The sequence below is a fragment of the Ictidomys tridecemlineatus genome, chromosome 13, assembly GCF_052094955.1.
Source record: "Ictidomys tridecemlineatus isolate mIctTri1 chromosome 13, mIctTri1.hap1, whole genome shotgun sequence".
Classification (NCBI taxonomy): Eukaryota; Metazoa; Chordata; class Mammalia; order Rodentia; family Sciuridae; genus Ictidomys; species Ictidomys tridecemlineatus.
Genome location: NC_135489.1, coordinates 47,475,277 through 47,488,882, shown reverse-complemented (window position 1 = coordinate 47,488,882; position 13,606 = coordinate 47,475,277). Strand labels below are relative to the sequence as shown.

General features: G+C 33.8%; 1 protein-coding gene and 1 pseudogene across 4 annotated transcripts in view; both read left to right on the top strand.

The window, feature by feature from the left end:
* Mib1 (MIB E3 ubiquitin protein ligase 1) overlaps positions 1-13,606 on the top strand; it is a 172,756-nt gene that overhangs the window by 41,877 nt on the left and 117,273 nt on the right. For all 4 annotated transcript variants that reach the window (XR_013429657.1, XM_078030283.1, XM_005329032.4 and 1 more), the window contains exons 4-6: positions 1,866-1,970; positions 4,637-4,703; positions 6,982-7,186. Coding sequence is in view for 3 of the 4 variants with exons in the window: in XM_078030283.1 (XP_077886409.1) it covers positions 1,866-1,970; positions 4,637-4,703; positions 6,982-7,186 (377 nt within the window). In the remaining variant the exon portion in view is untranslated. The remainder of the gene's footprint in view (positions 1-1,865; positions 1,971-4,636; positions 4,704-6,981; positions 7,187-13,606) is intronic.
* Positions 8,748-12,253, top strand: LOC101969209 (ATP synthase peripheral stalk subunit OSCP, mitochondrial pseudogene; annotated as a pseudogene).

Genomic DNA, 13,606 nt, shown 5'->3' with positions numbered 1-13,606 from the left:
TGGTTAATTGAGCAAAATGAATAAGCACAATCATGAAGCAAAGCAAATGGACTCTAAGGATATTGGGAAGCAGGAGAATAGAATTGATGAAATGTTCAAAGAAGACGTGAAAAGTACTGGTAAGGGCTCTGGTTGTGACTCAGTAGTAGAATGCTTGCCTGGCATGTGGAAGGCACTGGTTTGGATCCTTGGCACCACATAAAAAAATAAACAAAATAAAGGTATTGTGTTTATAACTAAAAATTTTAAAAAATTCTAAAAAAAAAGAAAAGTACTGGGCATGTTCCCCCTCCCCCTTAGACTGAGTAATAATTGTGTGGGTATCAATTTCTTGTTTTTATTCTTTATATTACACGTGTTGAACCTTGGCCTCAAGCATTTGCTCTACCACTGAACTACATTCTAGCCCCTACGTATGTTACATTTTTATAATCTATAATATATTTTAAACTTTAAAGGAATAAATGGTTTCACTAACAATTTAAAGGGTTTCTCAAATGACTCATTAGATCTTAAACATAAAACATTTTATTTCTACAAAAGTATTATTAAATAACTAGTTTACAAAATAACTTTGTTTTTCACTTTTTCATCCCTTCCCTTTTTCCTTTTCTTGTAGTATTGGTAATTGAATTCAGGGGTGCTCTACCACTATACTACATCCTCAGATCTTATTATTTTTTATTTTGAGACTGGGTTTCATTAAGTTGCCCAAGCTGGCCTTGAACTTGTGATTCTCAACTGCTGGGATTAACAGGCATGGCCAGCCATGTGCCTAGCCCAAACTATATCTTTAGTACTAAGCAACAAAGAAAGGTCATTATATATTTTATTTAAAATTATAATATGCTTTGGATGGTAATTCAGTGGTTGGATACTTGCCTAGCATGTGAGAAGCTCTGGGTTTGATTCCCAGCATGTAGAAAAAAAGTAATGGTTTGTTTTTAAGTTTAGGCAAGTTTGCTGATTATATCAAAATGGAGAAAAGTAGCCTGAATTGTGTGTATACATACAGCCACCTACTGTAGACCGATATACTTGAGAATGCCCAAGTTTGGTGCTTGCTATATATCATTTTTTGTGTACTAGATTCTAGGGCCATAAGTAATGGCAACTCTAGTGTGTTTGTGCTTGTATTTTAATTAAGTAAGTTTAAGAATCAGTTTGTTTGCATGGGGAACATGTAGATGGTGTCTGATAAAAATATTAATTACGGTGTTGAAATTTTTGTAGGGACCCTGTTTTACTTTTGCTGGCCTGCTTATTTGTGTCAGATGAGGGATACTGCTGCAGAAGAAAGCATCTCAATTTCTTTTTTAACATTGCTACTGAGGTTCTTTTAGTACTTTGTGCTTGTCAGTTTTTTAGCTAACCAAAGAGCAGGTTCATCATAAATCAGTTTGGATGTTTTGTCAAAGATTTAAGTTTTCATATTGAGTAATTGGCTTAAAAGAATATACTGTTCTTGGGCTGAGGTTGTGACTCAGTGGTAGAGAGCTTGCCTAGCATGTGGGAGGCATATAAATAAATAAAAGAAGAGGAATATACTGTTCTTAAAAGAAGCGTTTTAAGAAGGTAAAAATCTTGAATTTTTTATCAGATTATTTTCTGATAATTTATTACTGTAATCACTAAGCCTCTGACTTAAAATTTCTACATCAGTTAGGGAATTATCTTCTAATTACGGAAAAATGTTTTTAATAATTATCTTGATAGAAGTGACATATTTAGAAAATAAGTATTTTTTATGATCATGTTACACAGTTGATAGGGGAAACAATTTTCAAGATTTAAATATAACAACTAAAAGAATTAATTTCTTTTCACCCCTTTTAAAAAGTTTTTTTCTCCAAAACTTTGGTTAGGTAACGGAAATCCAAGACTGGAGTGCATCAAGCCCACATAGTGCAGCGTATGTTCTCTGGGATAATGGTGCTAAGAACCTCTACAGAGTTGGCTTTGAGGGCATGGTAAGTAGTAAAGTTACACAACAAATTAAATTTAGAAGAGTGAAAGAAGGGAAATAGTAGTCCTTGTGCTTCTTTCTCATTCCCTTCTGTTGTAATATGGTCAGGTGATTCATGAATACACAATAAGAAGGAATTCTGTAAAGTGAGAATTTAATAAATTTGCAAGACCTTTGCATTTTTACTGTTTGTCTAAACTACTGAATAGTAAATATGATGTTTGCCCTCAGTTTGGGTACCTGACTATATTAATCATGTAGATTGATCCCTTTTTAATGTAAATTTATGGGTATTTACTAAAATTTATCAGAAAGATATTTTTCTTGCATTTTGGAGATTGATATAGAAATGATTTAAAATAATCTGTAAAACGAATCCTTGGCATAGACCTGGAAAACAGTATTAGAATGAAGTTTTATAGTATATTTGTATTCTGTGATCTGGTAGCTGATAAAAATATTAATTACGGTGTTGAAATTATTTTTAAGAATTTTTTCCTGTATTTTTAGAAAGTATAGAGTTGACAATTAAAAACAACTGAGAAACACCTAGAATTACCTAAATGCTCAGGAGAATAAGGGAGATTTATTCAGTGGATTGCCCTATAGTTCTGTAATTCATGGACCTTTGTTCATACATTGACTTAGATATTTAATTTTAAAGTGTTTAATTAATGCTGGATTTTAATATTTTTCATAGTTTTTTTTTCCTCTTTTCTTTTTGGTAGTGGGGATTAAACCCAGGGGCATGTTACCACCGAACTACAACTTGGCTATTTATTTTTTATTTTGAGGCAGGGCCTTACTAAGTTGCCCAGTCTGGCCTTGAATATGCAATCTTCCTGCCTGCCTCAGCCTATTGAGTAGTTAAGATTACAGGCATGTGCCACCAGGCCTGGCTTTTCATATCCTTTTTAATTTTGAATGCATTTCCCTTCAAAGAATTTTTTTTTTTTTTTTTTTTTTTTTTGTGGTGCTGGGGATCAAACCCAGAGTCTTATACATGCTAAGCAAGAGCATTTCTACTAAGTTATATGCGTAGCACCAAAGAATTTTTTAAATTTTATTTTTACTGCCTTGGGTTTCTCATTAGGAAATGAGAAAAATATCCATTATTCCCTTAGTATATTTTATTTGTATATAAAAGTCAGCTATGTGAATTTACACAAATACTTTATTTGCCAAGTTATGTCATTGAATATATCATCCATTTCTAGTTTTTCATTATCTCTTTACTTCTCCCAGTTTTTAAACTGTGAATTTTTGTAGGAGTCTGAGTATTAATTAGCTTCAGATGAAAACTTTGGTGCTATTTGTGCTCAGGTACTAAATAAGTAGTATTGATTGAGGACTGAGTAGTAGTTCCTTTAAAAATTATACCATTATTTATTTAATGATATTTCTATTGTTGGGTATCTTCCTCCTGCTATTGCTTTAGCAAGGTGTCAGTAAACATCCTTGTATACTTCTTTGAACATTTTGCATATGTTCCCTTAGGATAGATTCCTAGAAGTGGAATTGCTGTGTTAAAATATCTCTATGTCACTTTAGCCAGGATTGAGTGACATTTAATGATCTGGTATAAAAGAAGCTATAAGAGAGTTGAGTTGTGTGTGTGTGGGGGGGGGCACAGTAGGGGGTGATATATATATAAAGGAGCTTCCGTTCTTTAATGGAATAAAATACTTATCACCTTTTCTATATGCTAGTACTATTAGGCATAAATTTGCTTCTAAATTTTCACAGTAACACCCAGGATTGCTCTTCTAAGTCCACATTTTCTATACTTATTAAATTTGCATTATAATTATACATAATAATTGAATTTATTATGCTGTATCTATTCATGCACAGTGTACTTTTTATTGTTCCTCAGGTGCATACCCATTCAGATTGCTTAATATTTTTTTTCTTATAAAAGATAAGTGATGAGCTGGGGCTGTAGCTCAGTGGCAGAGCGCTTGCCTAGAATGCATGAAGCACTGGGTTCAATCCTCAGTACCACATAAAAATAAACAAATAAAATCAAGGCATTCTGTCCCATCTACAAAAAAAAAAAAATTAAAAAAAAAGTAAGTGGTAAGGAACTTAATTCAGCTAACCAAGTTATGGTGAAGTAAGGATTAACATTGAAATAAATAGGAAAATTAAGAAGACAAAGAACCAAAGAAATGGATTTGGTATCATCTTTTCCTACTTTGTACTGCTATGTAGTTAATTGCTTCTACTTCTTGTCCTCACTTTCCTTATTTACTATATAAGTAATTGGCAGTGTCAAATGAGATACAAATTTTGGTTTGTTTTTGGTAAAAATTTCTTTAAAGTTGAACATGTTACGCACATTTCAAATACCAGGTATTTGTTAATAATTCTTATTTGGGTGAGTATTTTTGAAATACAGTGTTGATGATTCACTTTTCACTTTGATCTTTAAAATTAGAAAGCTAAAAGTTAATAAAGTATCTTGAAAGTATCTGAAGATCAAGTTTATAATTTTTGATAGGTGTTTTTGAAAGCAGTGTTCAGTGTGCTTGTTAACCAACCTAGAGCTACTCTTCTGTGGTACCTGTGGACTGAAATTTTTGTCTGTTTCAGGTATGCCATATTTTGTCTGTTTCAGGTATCACATATTTTCATAGGTGATTTTCTGTTTTTTCTTTTCCTTCTTAGTCTGATCTGAAGTGTGTTCAAGATGCCAAAGGAGGTTCTTTCTACAGAGATCATTGCCCTGTGCTAGGTGAGTTAGCAGATTAGAGAAGATTTCAAAATATTTTTTCAGAGTTCATAAAATCAGAAGTTAGACTTTAAGAAAATTAATTTCCATTACAGATACTTAGAAAAACACTTCTTTAGTTTTATTTTAGTTTTAAAGCATTTGTTCATTTTTTAAATGATTTCTGTAGGCCCAGAAAAAGTTGTCATGTCTTGAGAACTGATATTCTGTTTATGTCATAATTTATATTTGAAAAATTTATCTGTTAATTATAAATTTATATCATTGAAAATCTTTGCATTAGATTGCATCAATGTTTTATCTTGTGCTCTGTTGAGAATAGAATTTGATGAATAGAATAGAATTTAGTGATTATAAATTCCTTACACAGTTTCTGTAAAAGTCTTGTATTAAGAGTTGCTCTATGGGCTGGGGTTGTAGCTCAGTGGTGGAATGCTTGCCTTACATATGTGAGGCACTGGGTTCAATTCTCAGCATCAAATAAAAATAAATAAAATAAAGGTATTGTGTTCATCTACAACTAAAAAAAAAAAAAAAACGGAGTTGCTCCAAGATTAATACAGTAAATATAATGTCATGTGTCACTAAAATTTGAAAACCCAAACTACTTTTCATTTTATAGATTCTTTAGTGTTACCAGAATTGACATTTACAGTTCTCATCTTATTAAATATTTAGTCTCTGAATGCTTTCCTTTCTCATTTGAACTATATTTTCCTCTTTCCAAACCAGTGACTTGCCTTTTTGTGAAAAAGTGCCATTTTCTTGTAGCACACCTTACATTTTTAAAAAAGGGAAAAGTAGACAAATACTTACATTTTTGTTGAGCTCATTAATTTCTTTTATTTTCAGAAACTTTTTTCTTGCCTTCAAAATAAAAAGGCAGAATCAATGTACATTTTGGTTCCCTTAAGCGTAGTGTTTTATGATCAAAATGTCTTTGAGAACTTCGAAAATCCAGGGAATGAGTTTTAAAATGTTAAAAAAAAAATGTTCTTTAGGCAAAAATCATAAGATCTCCTTGTTCAAAAAATAATACTAAGCATTTCAGAGGAAAAAAACCAAAAACAAACCCAGGTTTTTTTTTTTATTTATTTTTTATTTTTTTAAATTTTCTGGGTACTTTTGCTTTGGTGCAGTGATAGTCAATAAGTCATCCAGGCAGAAAAGTGAATATTTTCAACACCCAGAATGTTGTGTTCTGATATAGGTGATATAGCCCTTTTATAGAGTCTACTCTTGCTCGTTTACCTGTTAGTAAGCCATCACATTACAATTTTTTGTTTGTTCATTTTTATGGTGCTGGGACTGTGCATGCTAGGCAAGTGCTCTGCTTTGGAGTTACTTTCCTTTCCTAAATTATTAGTTTTTGAAGTCTGATGTTTGTTTCTTTTCTTTCTGTTTTTAAAACTCCTGGTTCTAGAATCTCATACTTACAGTGAATTTTTAAAACATCTTAAGATTAGATGAAATTTAGAACTGAAATATCTAGATGTTTTTCTTGTTTAAAAGTAATGCAGTTGTGGCTGGGCACAGTTACACCTGTAATTCCAGTGTCTTGGGAGGCTGAGGCAGGAGGATTGCGAGTTCAAAGCCAACCTCAGCAAAATCAAGGCACTAAGCAACTCAACGAGACCCTGTCTCTAAATAAAATATGGCTGGGGATGTGGCTGAGTCGTTAAGTGCCCCTGAGTTCAATCCCTGGTACTCCCCACCCCCTAAAAAAACGTAATGCAGTTGTGAGGGAGTTTGGCTATGGGTATAAAATTAAGAGTTACGAATATGTTCTAGTGTTCTGTAGCACAGTAGGGTGATTATAGTTGATAATTTGTTGTATATTTCAAAATAGCTAGAAGAGAGAATTTTGAATCATCTTACCACAGAAAAAGGATAAATGTTTAGGTTGATGTGTATGTTGATTACCCTGATTTGATCATCACACATCCTATCTATCTATCTATCTATCTATCTATCTATCTATCTATCTATCTATCTATCTATATATGTACAGTTACTTTGTATCAGAAATAAAATACTTATTCCATAAAATAAAAGATTGTAAGGAAATAATAAGACTAATATGTTGGCCAACAAATGGATAAAGTAGTTCAAATGGACAGATTTCTAGAAAGAAAAAAACTACCAAGTGATTAAAGAAAAAAAAGTTGGAATAGAGCTATAGCAAGAGATTGAATTAGTAATCACATACATACAAAATGCAGTTGCATAGTGTTGAATTTCTTTTCCCCTTTTCTTTTTTAAATTACCTCTGAAATTATAGGTGAGCAGAATGGCAACAGGAATCCTGGAGGATTGCAGATTGGTGACCTGGTGAATATAGATCTTGACCTAGAAATTGTACAGTCTTTGCAACATGGTCATGGAGGATGGACTGATGGAATGTTTGAGACTTTAACTACAACTGGAACTGTTTGTGGCATTGATGAAGACCATGACATTGTAGTACAGTATCCAAGTGGCAATAGGTTAGTAATATTTCTCAATTTTTGATAATGACAAAGTTAGTATGTACAGAAAAAGAAGAAAGCAAATAATGTGCTGTAGTCAAAGACTTGTTAACAACTAGCTCTTAGGTGGGAGATTAAAATGCAGAGTATGTTGGTGAGGCAGAGAGAAACAAGCAAGAGGTCTGTGTAAAGTATGTGAATTTACATATTTATGATATAAAATTCTATATATTTTTTATTTTTCCTTCAAGAGTAGAATATATTATATCAGCAACAGGTCCCAGTTCATAATGGACTGTATCATCTACAATGAATGAGAGAAGTAACATCACAAATCCTTTGGCCCTCTAGGGTCATCTCTTGCTAGTGCAGCCCTTCCTTGTTTTAGACATGGACGCATGCACTGTCTTATTAGCAATGTAAAGTCGCATGTATTTCCTCACTTTTGCACCTTTTTATGTGCTGCTTCATCTATGTGGATTTAATTCTCCTGCAGCCTATGACTATTGAGTTAATATGTTTTTATTATCTCTCCTCTTTCACCCTCCCTGATATTTAGATTTCTTATTGTCTATTTAATTTTTTTTTCTTTAAAATTTGATTTCCTGGAGTTTCTTTGAGTCTGGACCTATGCCTTTTATTTTGGCCTTGGGGGCCAAAATGTATCCCGTTTACTAGTATATTGTATTTTAAAGTAAAAGCAGTAGTTGCATTGAATAATTGTCTTACTGACAGAATAAAACAAATTAACATTAAGTTGCTTAAGTATGGAATTAGCTCTGATTGTGTCAAAATCTTAAAGGCATGTGGAATCATCAATAGATGCAGAAAACTTGTATGACAAAACTCTTTAATAGTCTTTGTTACTAAAAACACTAAACATATTAGGGACAAAATGGAATTTCTTTGGCTATATTAAAGGGCCTGATAAAGGGCATCTAGAAAAAAATCCATGGATAAAATCATACTTAATGGTGAAAGATTGAATACTCCCCCCCCTTTTCCTCTTATATTTAACATTATACTTGAGGTTCTAATGAGGGCAGTTAGATAGGAACAGAATTAAAAGGATGAAGCTAAAGACAGGAAGATGTAAAACTGTTTACAGGTGATGAGATCTTGTTTGTAGAAAAATCTAAAGAATTTGGGTGTGATGGCACATACCAGTAATCCCAAGGAGCTGAAGGCTGAGTTGGGAGGATCACAAATTAAAGACCAACCTTGGCAATTTTGTTCTTACCTTAAAAAGGGCTGGAGATGTAGCTCAGCAGGAACAAGCATCCCAGGGTTCAATCCCCAGTACAACAAAACCAAACAACAAAAACAACAAACTAAGGAAATTACAGTAACAAAAAAAAAAAAAAAGAAGAAGCAACAAAAAAATATTGATAAGCAGCTGCTGGGCCTGGGACCTCCAGCACCATGGTGTTGGAGAAGACCTTTAAGCAGCGCCGCACCTTCTAACAAAGAGCAGAAGACATGCAACTCATCTGAGAGCAGCATCCCACCAAGATACAATGGTGAGAAGCAGCTGCCTAGCCTGGTCAAGACCAAGTTCCTTGTGCCTGACCATGTCAACATGAGCGAGCTCATCAAGATAATCAGAAGGCGCTTGCAGCTAAACACAAACCAGATCTTCTTCCTCTTGGTGATGTTGAGTTTCTTGGGAGTGTGGACATGTGGCAAATCCAGTACTACTCCATCTTAACTTGATTTCATCTGCAAAAGACCCTACTTACAAATAAGGTCACATCAATAGTTACTAGGATTAGGATTTCAATATATATTTTGGGGGCAGGAGGAATAATTCAAGCCACAACCGATGGTAGTATTTCCATAAGTAATATACAAATTTAAAATAATCTCTATCAAGATTCTGTTGCCTTTTTTTTCTTGCAGAGATTTGACAGACGGATACTAAAATTAATAAGAAAATTCAAGGAATCCAGAATAACCAAAAAACTAAGTTGGAGATCTCATGTGTCCCAGTTTTAAAAATTAAAAACATATCTAAGATAGTGTGTTAGTGATAAATGTTGAATATACAGATTGATGGAATAGAGAATCCAGAAATAAACCTTTGCAGTTAAGTTAGTTGATTTTTTTTTTTTTTTTTAGGTGGTACTGGAGATCAAACCTTAGGGCCTCATGCCGGTGAGGCAAGTGCTGTACCATTGAGCTGCATCTCCAGCAGGTCTCTTGATTTTGGGCCAGTGTTAAGATAATTCAGTGGGGGGGGGGGTGTGGTTGTGGCTCAGAGGTAGAGAGCTCATCTCTCACATGTGAGGCTCTGATAAGATCCTTAGCACCACATTAAAAAAAAAAAATAAAGGTATTGTGTTCAACTACAACTAAAAAATAAATAAATTTTTTTTTAAATGAGTTCAGTGGGGGAAAGAATATTTTTTTTTTTTCAACAAATGGTGCTAGAACAAATGGATGTCTGCATGGCGAAAGAATGACACTGGATCCCGGCCACATACCGTATACAAGTTATTAAGTAAAAATTAATCATAGAGGGCTCGAGACGTAGTTCAATGGTAGGGTACCTTCCTGGCATGCATGAAATCCTGGATTTGATCCCCATCACTGAAAAATAAATTTGATTGTATATCTTAGTGTAATGCTAAATCTATAAAAGTCTTTTATAGTCCATTATAGGTGTGAATCTTCATGACTTTGGATTAGACAATAGTTTTATAACTGTGACCCAAAAAGCAGAAGCAACCAAAGAAAAAATAGATATATTGGGCTTTAAAATTGAAAACTTTGATGTTTCAAAGGAGACTATCAGAAATAAAAACGGTTGAGATATATAGCTCGGGGCTGGGGATGTGGCTCAAGCGGTAGCGCACTCGCCTGGCATGCATGTGGCCCATGTTCGATCCTCAGCACCACATACAAACAAAGATGTTGTGTCTGCTGATAACTAAAAAATAAATATTAAAAGTTCTCTCTCTCTCCCTCTCTTAAAAAAAAAAAAAGAAATATATAGCTCGGGGGTAGAGTGCTTGCCTAGCATGCATGATCCTCAGCACTAGGAAAAAAAAAAGTGTAAAAACTCATGAAATGGGAGAAAATGTTTATATATTATGACTATTAAGGGGCTTGTATATAGAATATAAAAAATTCTTAAAATTCAACAATAGGGGCTGGGGATGTGGCTCAAGTAATAGCGCACTTGCCTGGCATGCATGCGGCCCAGGTTTGATCCTCAGCACCACATACAAAGATGTTGTGTCCACCGAAAACTAAAAAATAAATATTAAAATTCCCTCTCTCTCTCTCTTTCTCTCTCAAAAAACAAATTCAACAATAAAAGACAACCCAGTTGAAAAGTGAGCAGAGAAAGGATTTGAATAGCCATTTTTTTCCAAAGAAGCTATAGAAGATGACCAGTAAATTCACTGTATTAGTTGACTAGGGCTACTATAAAAAAATACTTCAGACTAGTGTCTTTATCAACAGAGATTTATTTTCTTAAACTTCTGGAGGCTAGAAGTCAAGAGATAAGAGTGTTTTCAGGGTTGGTTTCTGGTGAGTTCTTATCCCTGGCTTGTAGGTGACTACCTTCTTACTGTGACCTCATTGGTCTTTCCTCTCTGAGTGATTAAAGAGAGATTTCTGGTGTCTCTTAATTTTATAAGGATACCAGTTCTATCAGATTAGGGTCTTACCCATATTACTTCGTTTAACTTTTATTACCTCCCTCATGGCCCTTTCTCCAAATAGTTATATCAGGGGTGACGCTTTACTATATTAATTATGTAGGAACATAGATCTGTCCAGAGTACTCATGAAAAGATGCTTGTTATTCGGGAAATACAAATAGAAAGCCACAGTGAGATACTGCTTCACATACTAGGATATTATTAGGGAAGTACAGCTCAACACCACAAAGAGGGGGTTTGATCTGCAGCCACCTGGGAGAAGAAGGATGCCCCAGAAGCGTCCTGGCTCTCACAGCAGGTACAATGCTTCAGTACATCTGTGGTCAGACCATTTACCAAACTTGTGAAGGCCACCTGTTCAGATACATAGCATTGAAGGTCACTATGCCACTGCTTTTATTCTGCTGCATCTAAACAGAATTAACTGGAACAAGTAGAAAAGCAGTTGTTGAGAGTAGCACAACTCCTGAAGGAACCCAAAGTGGCTGCTTCTATTCTAAATCCTTATAGTAAGCATTCCATCAAAATGAAAAGTCTAAATGACATGACAGCAAAAAAGTTTTTTTTCGCATTATATCTAACCTGTAAACTTGCTTGCTGAAATGGTCTCCTAAACAATTGCCATCATTTCTGCCTTTTCTACAATTATGAGTGTGCACCATGGAGAAGTACCTTCTACAGTGACCACCATATCTCCTTTAGTGGAAGCTAATCCTTCTGAGTTAAAGACAGTCCTGAAGAGCTTCCTAAGTCAAGGCCAAGTATTGAAATTGGAGGTTAAGATTGATCCAGCATTTATGAGTGGGATAATTGTCCATATTGGAGATAAATATGTTGATATGTCTGTAAAAACCAAGATTCAGGAGCTGATCTGCGCTTTGTGGGAGAGTATCTAAAACTGTTAATTTCCTGTCATCAGTGAAAATTCTTAAACATGGAACAACAATGTTTTAATACTCTCTTCCTGAAGATGACTGTTGATAGAATTATTATTCATAAAATTATTACTCATAAATTATTTTTCATAAAATTATTATTCATATAAGTAGAAACAACTCAGATGCTTATTAACTGATGAATGGGTAAACAAAGTGTGATATAGATGTACAGTACAATATTGTTTGTTCATTAACTGGAATAAAATACAGGGATACTGCAATATAGATGAATATTAAAAATGTGCTAGGGGAAGAAGTCAGCCAGAAAAATAATTCGCATAGTGTGATTTTATTTCTATTAAATGTCCAAAATAAGCAAAACCAAAAAAACAAAGTAAATTACTAGTTTTTTAAGGGCTGGTTGAAGGATAATTGCAGAGTGACTGTTAATAGTTATGGGATATCTTTATGAGGTGATGAAAATGAAATTTGATAGAGGTAATGGTTGTACAACTTTTATACTAAAAATAACTGCATGACACTTTAAATGAGTGAATTGTTTGCTATATGAATTATATCTCAATAATTTTTTTTAAAAAGAAAGAAAAATCTTAAGGACACAATGTAAGTTCCATTTAGTATTCACTCATACTTTTTGTGTTAAATATTCTCTTGTTTGGAAATATTACACAAATTAGTATTAGTTGCAGAATTCATTCTTGTTCAAAATTCTTTCTTGGACAGTACAATATTAACAGTAATTTGGCATGTGAGTTCCAGAAAAATAATCATTTTGTTCCTTTTTCAGCAAAATTGAGTACTTTTTCTGTATTAGACCCTGTGATTAGTAGGATTACAAAGACAAGACATGGTTTCCTGCTTTGAAGGTTTTCCCCTTCGAAGTGTTCAAATAGACAAACTGGAAATAACTATAATAAAATGATACAAATAATATAGGTAGGTAAGCAGGGTATCCTGATGGCACAAAAGAAGAGAGAGAAAACTTTAGAGAGAAAACTATACTATAGATAATTTATTTTTTAAAAAAAATTTAATATATTATTTTTAGTTGTCAGTGGACCTTTATTTATTTATATGTAGTGCTGAGAATCAAACCCAGTGCCTCACACATGCTAGGCAAGTGCTCTACCACTGAGCCACAGCTCCAGCCCAAATATAGTTAATTTAAAAGATGGACCAGATTCCACTAGGACAGGGAAACACTTCAGGCAGGTTGAATCAGTACCATTTTGGAGTGCTGAGAATGAGGTGAAGAGCACTGTGGTTAAGACAAAATAAACATTTGTTTATTTCATTCTTAACTATGTGAAGGCATTTTCTCTTTGGGATTGCTTTAGTAAAAAAAGTTTACTTGTGTGATTACAGGAGCTTAGTAACTAACAGACTTATGTTGTGATCTCAGAATCTTTTGTATGCTAATAAGCAGTTGAATTAAGGAGAAATGATATGATACCAATAGTGTAGAAGCTTTTCTGATAAGGGATCTTTTTTCCTTTGGAGTTCAGTGTGGAATTAGGGAAATAGTTTTGTTATACATTGTGGCACTTCTGTTTGATGGAATATTTAATAGTCATTAAAATGATGGTTATGAAGATGGTATCAACCTCAAAAAATGCTTATGTTTGCGAAATAAGTCAAACTTAGAAGGTTAAGAGTTGTATGTTTTCTCTGATGTGGAAACTAGAAAGGAAAAGGAAAAGAAATTATGGGGCAGATCTCATGAAAATCAAAGGGAAATCAGTAGAGGAAGGGGAGCAAGAGGTAGAAGGTAGGGAATGAGGGGAAAGTGCTGGGGAGTGATACTGGCCAAATTATATTGTTACATTGTATATTGTGTGCATGTACCAATAGGTAACAACAATCCCCTG